This window comes from Galleria mellonella, unplaced genomic scaffold (assembly GCF_026898425.1).
Source record: "Galleria mellonella isolate WM207_F2 unplaced genomic scaffold, CSIRO_AGI_GalMel_v1 utg173, whole genome shotgun sequence".
Lineage (NCBI taxonomy): Eukaryota > Metazoa > Arthropoda > Insecta > Lepidoptera > Pyralidae > Galleria > Galleria mellonella.
Window position 1 is genome coordinate 1,750,768 of NW_026442016.1, and position 12,587 is coordinate 1,763,354.

A 12,587-nucleotide genomic window follows, 5' to 3' on the forward strand; every position below is an offset into this window, starting at 1 on the left:
AATAAGATTATATCAGTAGGCATTATTCAATGGATAGCTAAGTAAACAGTGCTCCATATGTTTGGTACACTCACTTGTCGTGGTTGACGCGTGGCAAGCTGGACCGGCGCTCCGCTGCAGCAGATAGGTACCGCCTTACGTTCGCTTTGATCTGTGGGTCTGCAATGTTGATACATTTGTCACATATATCTCATCACATTTACAATTTAATTTACTAATGTACCATATAATGTTGAACAAAGTTTGTGCAAAACACTACACAGGATCAATTTCTACACCTTACATAGTGCGATATTAGATTATTAAAGGGAACAAAGCCACTGTGAACGAGGGTTATCCCAGCCCTGATCCCGAGAGCCACCTATAAAATTACACCGCGTATCGCAATTCTTATTTGTGGCGGCTTACTTCGCAAACTCGACCAAACCACTCGGGGATAAACGAATTTTATTACTTGCAGGCAGCCGGCACGCCACACTCCTATCCCGAATGTCATAGCTCAACCAAATATCTGATATGTAGCCCTAGGTATCTCATAAATTCAGTTTAAAATAGGACTCACCCTTTTTCAGTCTTAAAGTGACGGGATCCGATGAAAGTCGTAAGCATTTTAAAACTGGAACAATCAATCACAATAATTGATAAGAAAATTGTCATTGTATACAAATTAAGTACAATTATTGCTACTCGTATTATTATTGGAACGTTCATCGACTACGCAACTAAAGTGCGAAGGACCCGAACGGCATCCAATCATTTGTATATTTTTGTGTAGATAGCATCTAGATTGCACGTTGTCGGAAATCAATTTTGGCATCGGCAATAAAGAGGTTATTTTCTGATTGTAAAGCTGTAACCAGACTTGTACAAGTGTGAAGAGTGAATTGCGAGGTTGCGTGTCGGCAAGGAACATTTTTATTCCTACGTGTCGAGCTCGGGGCGGCTGTAACGCGATCATTGAATTAGTGTTCATAACGTCAGATAGCGGTCGAACTTGATGTTTTAATAGCCGAATATTATTCTCTACTCTACATTGTTCAAGAGGTTAACTATTTAAATACCTACCTAATTCGCGTACATGCATATTATTTCGAGTCACAGTGGCTGTTCATTATAATATTACTCAGATGACCTAATTTAAGATGTTAACGTTACGTGCATTTGAGTACTTTTAGTGCTTCATATAAAAACATCTTAGATAAATAAATAGCATATGGGTGATAAAATGGCAAATTCTTTACCTTCTCGGGTAGTGAACCGGTTTACATCAGTCCCATTGACCTTGAGCAATACGTCTCCCGCCTCTACCTGCAATTGAACACACGCATTCATATTGTTTATTTACTTGATATCAGATTGCATTCGCTACTTATGAAGTTATTAATGATATAACAGATTCTGTTAAAGAAGGAAGATAGCCAAGGACGGCGTGTCGTAAACAGTAAAGGTTTTCAAAAATTATAAGCCGGTCACGTCTGCAGTAAATACACATTTGGCATTGATGGTGTGCTTAGTTATTTGTGAAAATATGCTGTAGTGAGGCAAATAGCAACACAATATTATATTGTTAATCAGGTAGAGTTACACACCGCATTATAACAGATTATTTATTTAAGTCGTGGTTGATAGGCAAGTGTCTAGTACACGTATATTAATTTGTAGTTATATTAACTTGTATACGAATATAATTACCACATAAAATTAATTATATTTGCACTTATTACCCAATTACTAAATGGATACCTTAACACACTAGAATATTTTTGTTCGAGTCCAATTAAACGAGGTTTCGATTTGTCATTGGTTCCGTCTTATTAAGATCAATAATAGTCTATTAAACAAAGTAGCTCGACTACACAAAACGTACATGAACCTAGTGTATGAAGTCCGCTAAGTGCTTTTTCTGTTTTTACACTATCGCGGTCACCAGCCAGTGAATACAGTTTAATTTTTAATTCGATGAATGTTTGCACACGAGTCACGAGCCTTGGCGCTGCCAAAATATTAAACGCCACAGTAGTCCGTTGCAGGAAAATAGCCGCCGTTGGCGATAATTTCACGGACACCACTAACACTAATCAGTATTACTACATCCTCGCACTGCAGTCTATGATTCACTGAGGCACGTTCTGATACGTACAACTGGTTTTTGAAAAATACCACACTCGACTCGTTACTAAGTATCAGCTACAGGTACGAGTACTTGACAACAGTCACTTGTGTAATACGAGTCCACACATGTATTCTGTGGGAATCCACAAATGTAGACGTTGTAAATAATATATGACGTCGTCCAAACCACAAAATTAAATACAAAAGTCAATTCATTTACAAACTATTGGTGAGCTATAGGCGAGTGCGGTGGATACGAGCGACCGCCTGCTACTGTCAACTTGTTATCACAGGAGGGACCGCTAATGGATTGAGCTTAGGAGATAAATTAGATCAAACCCCGACAGAAGGGCGCAGCGGAAATATGAATTAGTCGGTTGCGGCCCACTTATTGATGTGGGTTTATCATTTATTAGGCTTCCCGATCGAAAATACTTAGAATTAATTTGCCTTACTATTAGTACAGAGCTTTTACTTTAAACGAGGATGAATTTATGTGATTTTTTTGTCAATCAGCCTTCTCTTAAACCAGGCCATTGATGATTGAACATACAAATTACCTAATCAATCTGGGTAAGAATTGAACACGGTCATCATCTATGGGAAGTAACTTTGCCACATTGCTGTTGTTTTTTTTTCTGTTGTTTTGTTGTGTTGTAGTCGTCGTAATATAAGAAGTGTTCAGAATTAATTCTGTCTTTTGCTTTTATGATTTCACGATTTACACACAAACCTTTTTGGCGACACTTTACACTTTACTCACAACCCTTGTACGTTTTATAGAGGTCGTAAGTGTCATATTATAATTCATACCTTTAGCTATTAACCGCGCATATCATAGCGTCGCACATGCGTTATATTGTATAATTATATAACGGTTGTAGTATGTTGTAGTAAAAAGGCTATTTCACATGAAATAATTCTTACTAATATTATAAATGTGAAAGTGATTTTTACCTCTTGACGTTTTAACGGGTTAATCAATCACTATGAAATTTGGTATATAGATACTATATGGTATGAAGAAAGATATATACTACTTCTTATTCCAATCAGTGAAGATATTCCGGTTACACGGATAGAGTCGCGAGTAAAATATGTTTTAGATACTTCGTCTAATGCTGGTGTTTCCCTTATATTTAAATGGTTTTTCGTTCGATATTATTTATTATTATATAATGTAAAATGTATATGTATAATATAGGTAATATAAGTATTATTGTTATTTTTGAATTACTGTTTTAATTTAATAATATTCATTACATTGCACTGTCAATTACATTTTATATTATCCCTGTCTATGGTCGACTGGTAGATAACACAATATGGTTTACCACCATTTACACTTTATAGGTATATTAAAGTTTAATGAATAAATAAATTATAAGCCGTGTAGTCCCGGCATAGAATAGGCCACCCCGTCCTTTCTCGTTGGTTTCGTAAGAGGCGACTAAGGGAGGGCAAGGGATAGGCAGCTGGGTCCCTCTTAAAACATCTCCAAAGCCTAACTGCGGTTGTCAATCCGCCTGCCAACCATGGCAACTACTGGCAAAAACCCCCAAGGGAGAGGCTTATGTTTAGCAGTGGACAGTTAAAGGCTGATATGATATTGATATGACGAAATAAATAAAAACTAGTAATTTATAAATTGCAATTGTATACTTATGCCTGCAAAATAGTTTATAGCAACGCAATGTAACTATCGTAATACTCATAATGGGTACTATAAATAACTACTACTCGTATTTCATGTAATCTATTTTTTATGGTTTTGGTATGCCTTTTTATCAAAGTAATATTTTTTTTTATACAACTTAGAATGGCAAACAAACTGACGGCCCACCTGATGAAAAGCGGTAACCGTCGCCTATAGCCATGAGCAGTACCATGGACAACAGAGTATACTGTTTCGCCCATGATACCCCCAGTGCGTTGCTATTCCTAAGGACTCAGGTATTATTCCTCTTTACTCAGTAAATGCACGCCATATCCCACCCTTCAAACTGAAACACAGCCATGCAAACACAACTGCTTCACGGTTGAAACACGAATGGGACAGAGGTACCCAAGCAATCGACTTTTGTACAAAGTCTCCCTCTGGTGGTAATAGTAAAATACATAGAATGGAAAATACTTTTGTCTTCCAATATTATTTTTCTTAAATGTACATTACCAATTTCGAAAAATGGACACACTATCATCAGTTACTGAACATGTCAAAGTTTTCAATTTTGTAATGAACACATTATGTCCTTTATTATTGTTTAATATGTGTATACCGTAAGAGCAGAGTATAGGTACTAATCTAATAAATTCTAACGGACGCCTCACTTTCTTAATTGCAATTAACTAAATTGAAGAAATACGCACATATAACGATTGAGTCTGATACATAAATAACTGGCTCGTGTCGGCGTATTAATTGTTGATATGTGAAACTGAGACTTTTGAAGATGGTTACTTGCAATATAAGGCGGCAGTGGCTTGAGTAGATGTCACCATATTTTGTTCACAATGCAATAATCAATACCTCGAAAACTCAATAAGGTTTTTCGGAGAAAATAAATATAAATATTATGGTATTTGATTTAGGATAGTAACTTAACACTTTCTGATAATAGGATCGATTCTGACGAGTCATTTCTCTAAAACCCATTTCTAAAATTAAAATTTCAAATTGATATCACAGCGAAATCTATGGATCAATATAAACATCATTTTCTAATACTTTTAAGTCAAAATCATTGTAAATGATGGACCATAAAATAATAACGCGAAATTATTAAAGTAAAATATAAGGTTAAGAGATAGGTTTAGACAATGACACCTCAGAATCGGCTCTAAAGACAATATTAATTAGTTCAATTACTTTTTTATAAAACTATGGTGGCAAACAAGCATACTGCCTGTCTAATGGTGAACGGAGTTACCGTAGGCTATGAACATCTGTAACACCAGGGATGTCACGTGCGTTATCGACCCTAAAGAAATCTTAATACGCTCTTTTTGGGGAACTCCATGCTGTAGTCTAATTAGTCTAGTAGTAAAAACTAAAAATGATGATAGAATAATGGATTATTATAAAGCAAACAACTATAAAGAAAATACGCCATCTAATGTCGACACTATTTTGTCGCTAAAGAATCAATCGCCCACGTAAAACCATGGCCACCCAATATGCATAAATCCTTGGAACTGTGCGCTTTTGGGCGGAGCGGGTTTGACTATGTTAACATTGTTAACCATGACCCTACATGTACAGCGGCCCTTTTCCGAAGTTGAGTGCAGACAAATGAGTTCTTTTTATATTATAGTAGCTGTATACCGCAGCTTCGGCCACCTTAATTAGTACATAAAGTATGTGCTAAGCTAGAAATAGTTGTTTGGTGTACGGATAGGTTATATCCGTGCCAACCTGGCCCTCTAGACAAGTGGCAAGCGAATTCGTCGATGGAATCGACATCGCTTACGAGTCCGTGAGTTAGAATGAGACATCCAATGTTGTTATCTCATTGTATCTCACGGACTCGCTAGCGATGTCGATTCCATCGACGAACTCGCTTGTCAGTTGTCTAGAAAGCCAGGTCCTCTTGTTAGCAATGAGGATTCCATCATTAACAATGTTTTCATTACAACGTATAAAGCTTACATACATGATGACGCCTATGGCATTCCATGGGTCCTAACGTGTATGCTGTGATCTCATGGTACTGTTCATGTCTATAGGTAACCGGTTACCATTTTCCATTAGGTAGGCTGTAGGCTTGTTTGTATTCTAAGTATAATAAAAAAAATAAGGCGCCACATCGTGGTACGGCTTGGCGCCAGTCAGCTACGCGCGCATCCACCCACTACGAACCACCTACACGATTTTAGAGCACTTTCTTCTTCATTTAGATTTATTTCAGGATCTTGTCCAAGGCCAACGTCTAAATTATTATATATCTATCGTAATACAGTTCATCTCTGACATTACGTCATGAGCTGCATGTTGGATGAAACTCGATCACGGTAATTCAACATTTCACTTGTGAAAAATTTCTTCTCTTATTGATGTGTTATTTCAAGAGGAATAGAAATAGACATGAATATTCCTTTAAAATAATATTTTAATAATTTGAAATATTTTTCTTGATGAGACTGAATCTAATGGTTTAATAATTTATGTTCATATTTTATGTTTTAATTGTGTGTTTTTTTTTACAAATATGTAACCGGTTTTGTTGTAATTGAAGTCGGTTTTTTTTTATTGACATACATAATTACTTTGTAAATGCATATTATATATAGAACGCAACAATATAAATAGGCATACCTACTCATGAACAAAAATGATTGTATTGTGCAGGGATCTAATACGCAACCATCGGGCGATGGGGCAGAGTGTTAATCCGCTGCGCCGCCAAGGACGTCATAAGCTAAATAAAGCAGTTGTGTTTGCATGGCTGTGTTTCGGTTTGAAGGGTAGGGTATGGCAGTGAAATTACAGAGTACAGAGGTATAACACCGTCCTCAGGAATGGCAACGCATGGGGGTATCATGGGTGAAACAGTATACTCTGTTATGTTCATGGTACTGCTCACGTTTATAGGCGATGGTTACCACTTTCCATCAGATGGGCCGTCAGCTTGTTTGCCATTCTAAGTTGCATTAAAAAAAAAAGCTTTAAAAGCGTTCCCATACAATTACTTTTTTATTCTTCTTCTAAGAAATGGAAGAACTTTCCTATTACATCGTCATGGTAAACTCGAACCGTTCTATAATAAAATAGTTCATTAGGGTACTATAGTTTAATATTCGTGTTTCTGCAGTGAAGCAGTTATGTTTACCGTGGCTGTGTTTCGATTTCAAGGGTTTTTTTATGGGTGATAATGGTATGGTAACCTCGCCTGCGCTAACAGGATACGCTGGCGGAGCACCAGTGAAGGGTGATCGATGAGAATGAAAACAGGCCAGTTAGCCCATCATGATGAATTCATCAGGAATTAACCATTGGTTTCCAGGGGGAACCACGAGGAGGTCGACTTGGTTTGGTATATTACTAGCAATGGGATTTTTAGTCTCCATTATTAATAATCCCTTTCTCCCCGATTTCAAGGGTAAGATATGGCAGCGAAATTACAAAGTACAAAGGCATAACACTTTAGTCCTCAGGAATGGCAGCGCATGAAGGATATCATGGGCAACATAGTATACTCTGTTATATTTATAGTTCTGTGCATGTTTATAGGTGACTATTAAAGATTTGGTTTCATTCCTTCTCACGGTCTGTTAAGTATCAGTTATTTCTATTATTTTTTAATTTAGATAATTAGGTATATTACGAGTATAATATTCAATTGAAGGAAAATGTAAGGAAACCAGTTGAGTAGTAAATTAAATTTTGATATGTTATAAAGGAAACGGAAAATATTTGCAATTTCCAATAAGTAGGCGTCTTTATTAGGCAATTAATGGATATTATTACTTATATCCAGCCGAATATTTGTACGAGTGCCAGGCAGGTCGTATAGCGATCTAAAGCAACCTTCAATTCTACGAGTGTCAACAGTGACTCATAAATTACAATTGCTACGAGGTAATATTAATATTTTGTTTTTATAAATAGAGCTGACGTACAACTTGCCAATGGCAGATAAAATGATTCGATGTTTAGCAAACAAGTAAATTTTGCTCCGCAAAATAGCGAATTCCTACGAATATTATAAGCTAGCTGTTATCCGCGGCGTCGTCCGTAGACGTATCGTGATTTTGAATCCTATTAATATAATAAAACCGACTAAATTAAAAATTTGCATTCTTTCCCAAAATAAAAAATTTATAAAAGTGTACAAGTAGTTGATAAATTTTATTAAGACAATTTTTAATAATAATATCTTATTACAATATTTTAAATATTCTGTAACATTAAATTCAAGTATTTTTAACTCTCGATACAAAAAAAGGACGTAGTTTTATAATTTTGAAGCTGTTCATGGTATCGTAGCTCTCAAAGAATAGACTATTTTTTTTTTTATTTATTTATATTAAGCACATACAAATTTGTAACACAATGTTCATAAAGTATAACAAACTAAACGTATAAATAAGTAATTCCAAAGCAATCATTGTTTTAAAGTAATTTTATTCCATTGATGCATCCACCCTGGATTTATAGAAACGGCTCTTGCTATGTAAGTCAGACCAAGCTTAATATTTAAATATCCAAGGCACTACATGAAGTATATACAAGGTAGATCATGCAGTTCAGGTTAAAAAAAAATTGTTAACATATTGGAGTCAAACTGGATAATCGTATGAACACAGAGATGCCATTTTCAGAAAGTTGAAATAAAATCAGAATATCAGTCTGAGGGGAATTAAAATTTCTACCTACTTGGGTGGACTGTCTGGTCTAGTGAATTATTAGTGACGCACTAAATAGCATTAAATGTGCGTGGGACACGACTCCTATTAATTTGTTCATTACTCTAATATCATTAAAGTTTATATTCCAGCACACTGACATACATTGGATAATTCAACAGTTCACGGTTAAATTGTGAATGAGTGAAATAACATGTTTTATGTAAACTTTACAATACAAACAAACAAAGAATACGTAATGACCAGATGCACCGTTCGCAATGATCCGTCATCACCGTCAACGTAGCATGCATTCTGTTGCGTGGTGCGAAGTATAGAATGAACGTGATCTAAGAGTAATTATAATCGACACATGAAGCGAAAGTAGGTGGTTACATAGCGATCGATCCCTAATTGGAGCCTTGGAGCTAACAAACCTATTTGTGAAAACTAATTTTATGCCTTTTCCACGAGGTCTGCATATGGATATTTATAATAATCTTTATAGTATAATTCAGTTTATAATGCGTGCCCTAATTATTTTAGGTCGACCCAAGATAAATTGAATTTATGAGCATATTATACACGCTCTCATCTCCATAAACCAGAATTATATGGAAGAAGCTCATACTTTAGTCGTTGCTAATATTAAAAGTTGTTAATATACTTCTTGAGAAGAAATTGATGTAGTAAATTATTATTTATTCACAACGTGCAATTAGCGCATGAATGAATGCATGAATATGCGTGAAGCGAAAGTGACTAAGCCAAGATAAAGGTAAGTCATAACACTATATACATGTTAAATGTTCTATAATATGTTATAATAGCACACAGTTATAATAGCTGCTACAAAATTTAAGCATAATTTTAAACAAATTCCTAAAAGAACTAATGCCACCTGAATTTCATTTTTAATCGACAGGATTTATTCCCTTGTAAATTTCATAGTGTGCATGAGTTTTCCTCCACAAAGAAAAACAATGCAACAAAATGCTACCTTGCGTTGTAGTTGCAAAGCAAAAATAAATGTTTTTGCATTTTTAATTTAAGTTTTTTCAATGTGATTCATCTATGAAACAACTCTTTGTTTACAAATACACTATTTTCAAATAGTTCAATATTAAAAGTAGTGTATAAAATAAAACCACTAATTCCAACATGTAAATGGGATGCAAAACCTGTAGTTTTTGTGAAAATTTTGATGCTGACTAGGATATGAGTTCAGAACACTGGTTTCATTATGAAATTAATGATCTGTCAAGATTGATAACACATAAGAGGTGTAGTGGAGGGTAAAGTATATTCTGTATCATACAAGATGTTGTTTAAGTCTATAGGTGACAGTTAACAGTTTTTCGAATTATAAAGTTCTAGTTAAATTTTATTTTTAAATTATTTGCTTTGCTTCTTAATATAGTTTCATCAGTGATAAAATTGTTACAGGAGAGTTGATGTTTTGGTTGAATTGGTATGTTTTTCTTTTTGAAGATTAATCTATCACAATTGTTAGTAAATTAGCTTCAAAGTCTACAATAAAAAAAATATGTAAAGATTTATAATAGACCAGAACAATGTGAATGAAAAGTCATAACAAATATGTAAAACAAACATTATTATTATTACTTATATGTATATATATATATATATATATATATATATATATATATATAAGCAACACACAACAGTCCAAATGAAAGGTTAGGCGCAGAAAAGAGAGTTCAATTTACATATATATAACCAACAGTTTTCATTGTTTCTGCCTACCATAATAAGTGACATATGTATGTATTTTCCATGTATCCCATAATGGTACATCCTTGACTATGTACCATTAGATAGGACGGTAAATAACTTTATTTGTGCAAATACAAAGTAAATTATGTACTTTATTGTTATAGGTTCATTTGTCAGACCTTGACTTTGACCACAATGTGATTGATCAAATCAAAGTATTTCTTGCCAAAGGCAGAATTTAATTTTTATGAAAAATAGATTTTATTTCCATAAAAAATACATTTTAAACAAAATGTATGAAACCACTATAATACTAACAGTAAAAAAAAAAGAGTTTATAAGATTTATTAAGTTATTCTTACTTTCTAAGTTAGAAAATATTGTAGTATCTATACTTTCTTGGGAGTGTTCATAATTTAATAGGGTTTACATATTTTTATCTATATCTTTTCATACATTTTTATAAAAATCTGAACTGATTTTTTTATAACAATTGATACTTAACAGAAAATTTGGTATTGACATCTTTGTTTTCATAGGTACTTCACATGTAGATATTCAATTTTTTACTATTACTTAACATGTTCATTTTATTACTCAATCTTAGTTTTGTTGTTGTAAACATATTTCTATATACATGTTTTTGTATTATAGAACTTAGTAATTCTATTAGAATTAAATTACGAAGTAATATAGAACATGTTTAAACTAAGCATAAATGGTAAAAAATATTGTTGAAATTTATTTATTAAAAAAAAATTAGTACTGAAGTAATGAAACCAATCTTGTGTGGGTTAGTATAGATTATGTTGTAAGCAAAATTGCCTTTAATGATTGATGGATGGTTCAGCGGATGTGGAGTGGATGGTTCAAAACTAATATCTATATAAATAATATTCATATACATTCAGTAGCTTAACATCTGTGTCCATAACAATAATAAAGATGAAGATATAAGCATGCAAAAATAATAATACTAATAAATATTTACCATACAAACAGGAACATTTACAGTGCAACAAAGTTTATAATATTATTTCACAAACAACTTCTAGTAAAACGTTTGAGAAAATTTTCACATTACAAATCATAGAATATAAATGAATTAATAGGACAATTGTTAACCAGACATTGTAATTGCAGTAGCTTATTATTTTTTTAATTATTTTGGGCTTTTTATATTTAATATAACAGTGTAGTGTAATATATGCTATATATCTGTACTCAGTTTGAGTTAGTATTAGATTAATATAGGTGAGCTTCTGAGATTTGGATGCTACTGTCTATATTTTATTGAAGGTTTAAAATGTATTTAACTAAATTTTTTGTGTTTTCAAACACAATTATAAATTACAACAATTTCAATTTCATCAAAATATCAAGATCTTAGCAGCTCATTGAAATACAGCACAGATGCAACTAGTGACTAAATTTAAATTGTTTTTATTGTTCTTTTAGATTAGGCAGGAAATAAGGAAGTCAGAAAACGTATATGATACAATAGATTTTTGATACTTCTTTGAGATTGGATTATGAGATACTATATTTTGTGAATTATTGTAATTCATGTTTCAAAGATATTGTAACCTTCGAAGTGACTGTCTAACGCTTAGAAACACAAACCAAGTCATGAAGGTAGATGTCTCGCTTTATTATCTTTAGATACCTAATAATTTCAAAGAAAATAATCTAATGAAGCTTACCTCACCACTACGAGCAGCTGGAGAGTTTTCTTCGATTTCGTATATAATGTGTGGCAAACCGGCTTCACCAAGTAAAGAGAATCCGAATCCCAAATTGTCACTACGCTTCAAGACCACAAGTCTTTCGTCAGCCATATTCAGAGCACAGCAGCATTGATTATAAATCTTTGAAGAATTTTATTAGTAACACCTCATTGAAAATACACTAAAGAACTTTGGTGACGAACAATAGTTACAAAACGAAATGATTTTTAATTACAATGCAAGAAAAAAGCAAGGGCATCCAACCAAAGCGAAACGAAGTCGCCGATATCCATTCCATGACAAATAATAATGACAAAAATGAATGATGAACCAACCAACAATGTAGTAAAAACCACAGATCTCTTTATTTTTGTTAGGGGCAATTCAACAAACCACAGATCAGAAAAGAAAATTTAAAAAATCTTACTCTATCTACTTAGACACAACAAATACTTGACTAATTATTATTTCAACATACGATCATAGACTTTAATTAATATAAATTGTACACAACCATAATAAAATTGATATGAATGGGGAAGTAATTGCCTATAACCATCAATAAACTAAATAGTGATATTTTACAACACTAACAACTATCTTTGGTAAAGGTGAACATTTCTCAAACTAAGGTTTGAAAAATATTTAGTTTATTTATTATAAAGT

At 33.3% G+C, this 12,587-nt stretch overlaps 1 protein-coding gene and 1 long non-coding RNA gene across 10 annotated transcripts in view; one reads left to right on the top strand and one right to left on the bottom strand.

Moving 5' to 3' along the window:
• Nucleotides 1-12,253, bottom strand: part of LOC113515645 (PH and SEC7 domain-containing protein) — a 31,431-nt gene extending 19,178 nt beyond the window's left edge. For 5 of the 9 annotated variants that reach the window (XM_052893424.1, XM_052893423.1, XM_052893422.1 and 2 more), the window contains exons 1-4: nt 11,898-12,252; nt 1,242-1,308; nt 563-616; nt 75-159 (exon numbers count right to left, since the gene is read on the bottom strand). In XM_052893424.1, coding sequence (XP_052749384.1) covers nt 75-159; nt 563-616; nt 1,242-1,308; nt 11,898-12,032 — 341 coding nt within the window. In that variant the 5' untranslated portion in view covers nt 12,033-12,252. Of the gene's footprint in view, nt 1-74; nt 160-562; nt 617-1,241; nt 1,309-11,897 lie in introns of all 9 variants that reach the window. The other 4 variants (XM_052893420.1, XM_052893418.1, XM_052893415.1 and 1 more) reach the window with 2 other exon arrangements.
• On the top strand, nt 58-10,055 carry LOC128200325 (uncharacterized). Its single transcript, XR_008252681.1, has 5 exons — nt 58-2,193; nt 7,590-7,690; nt 8,610-8,931; nt 9,004-9,235; nt 9,904-10,055. It is a non-coding gene; the product is annotated as an uncharacterized LOC128200325 (long non-coding RNA).
• Nucleotides 12,254-12,587: the final 334 nt, after the last annotated feature.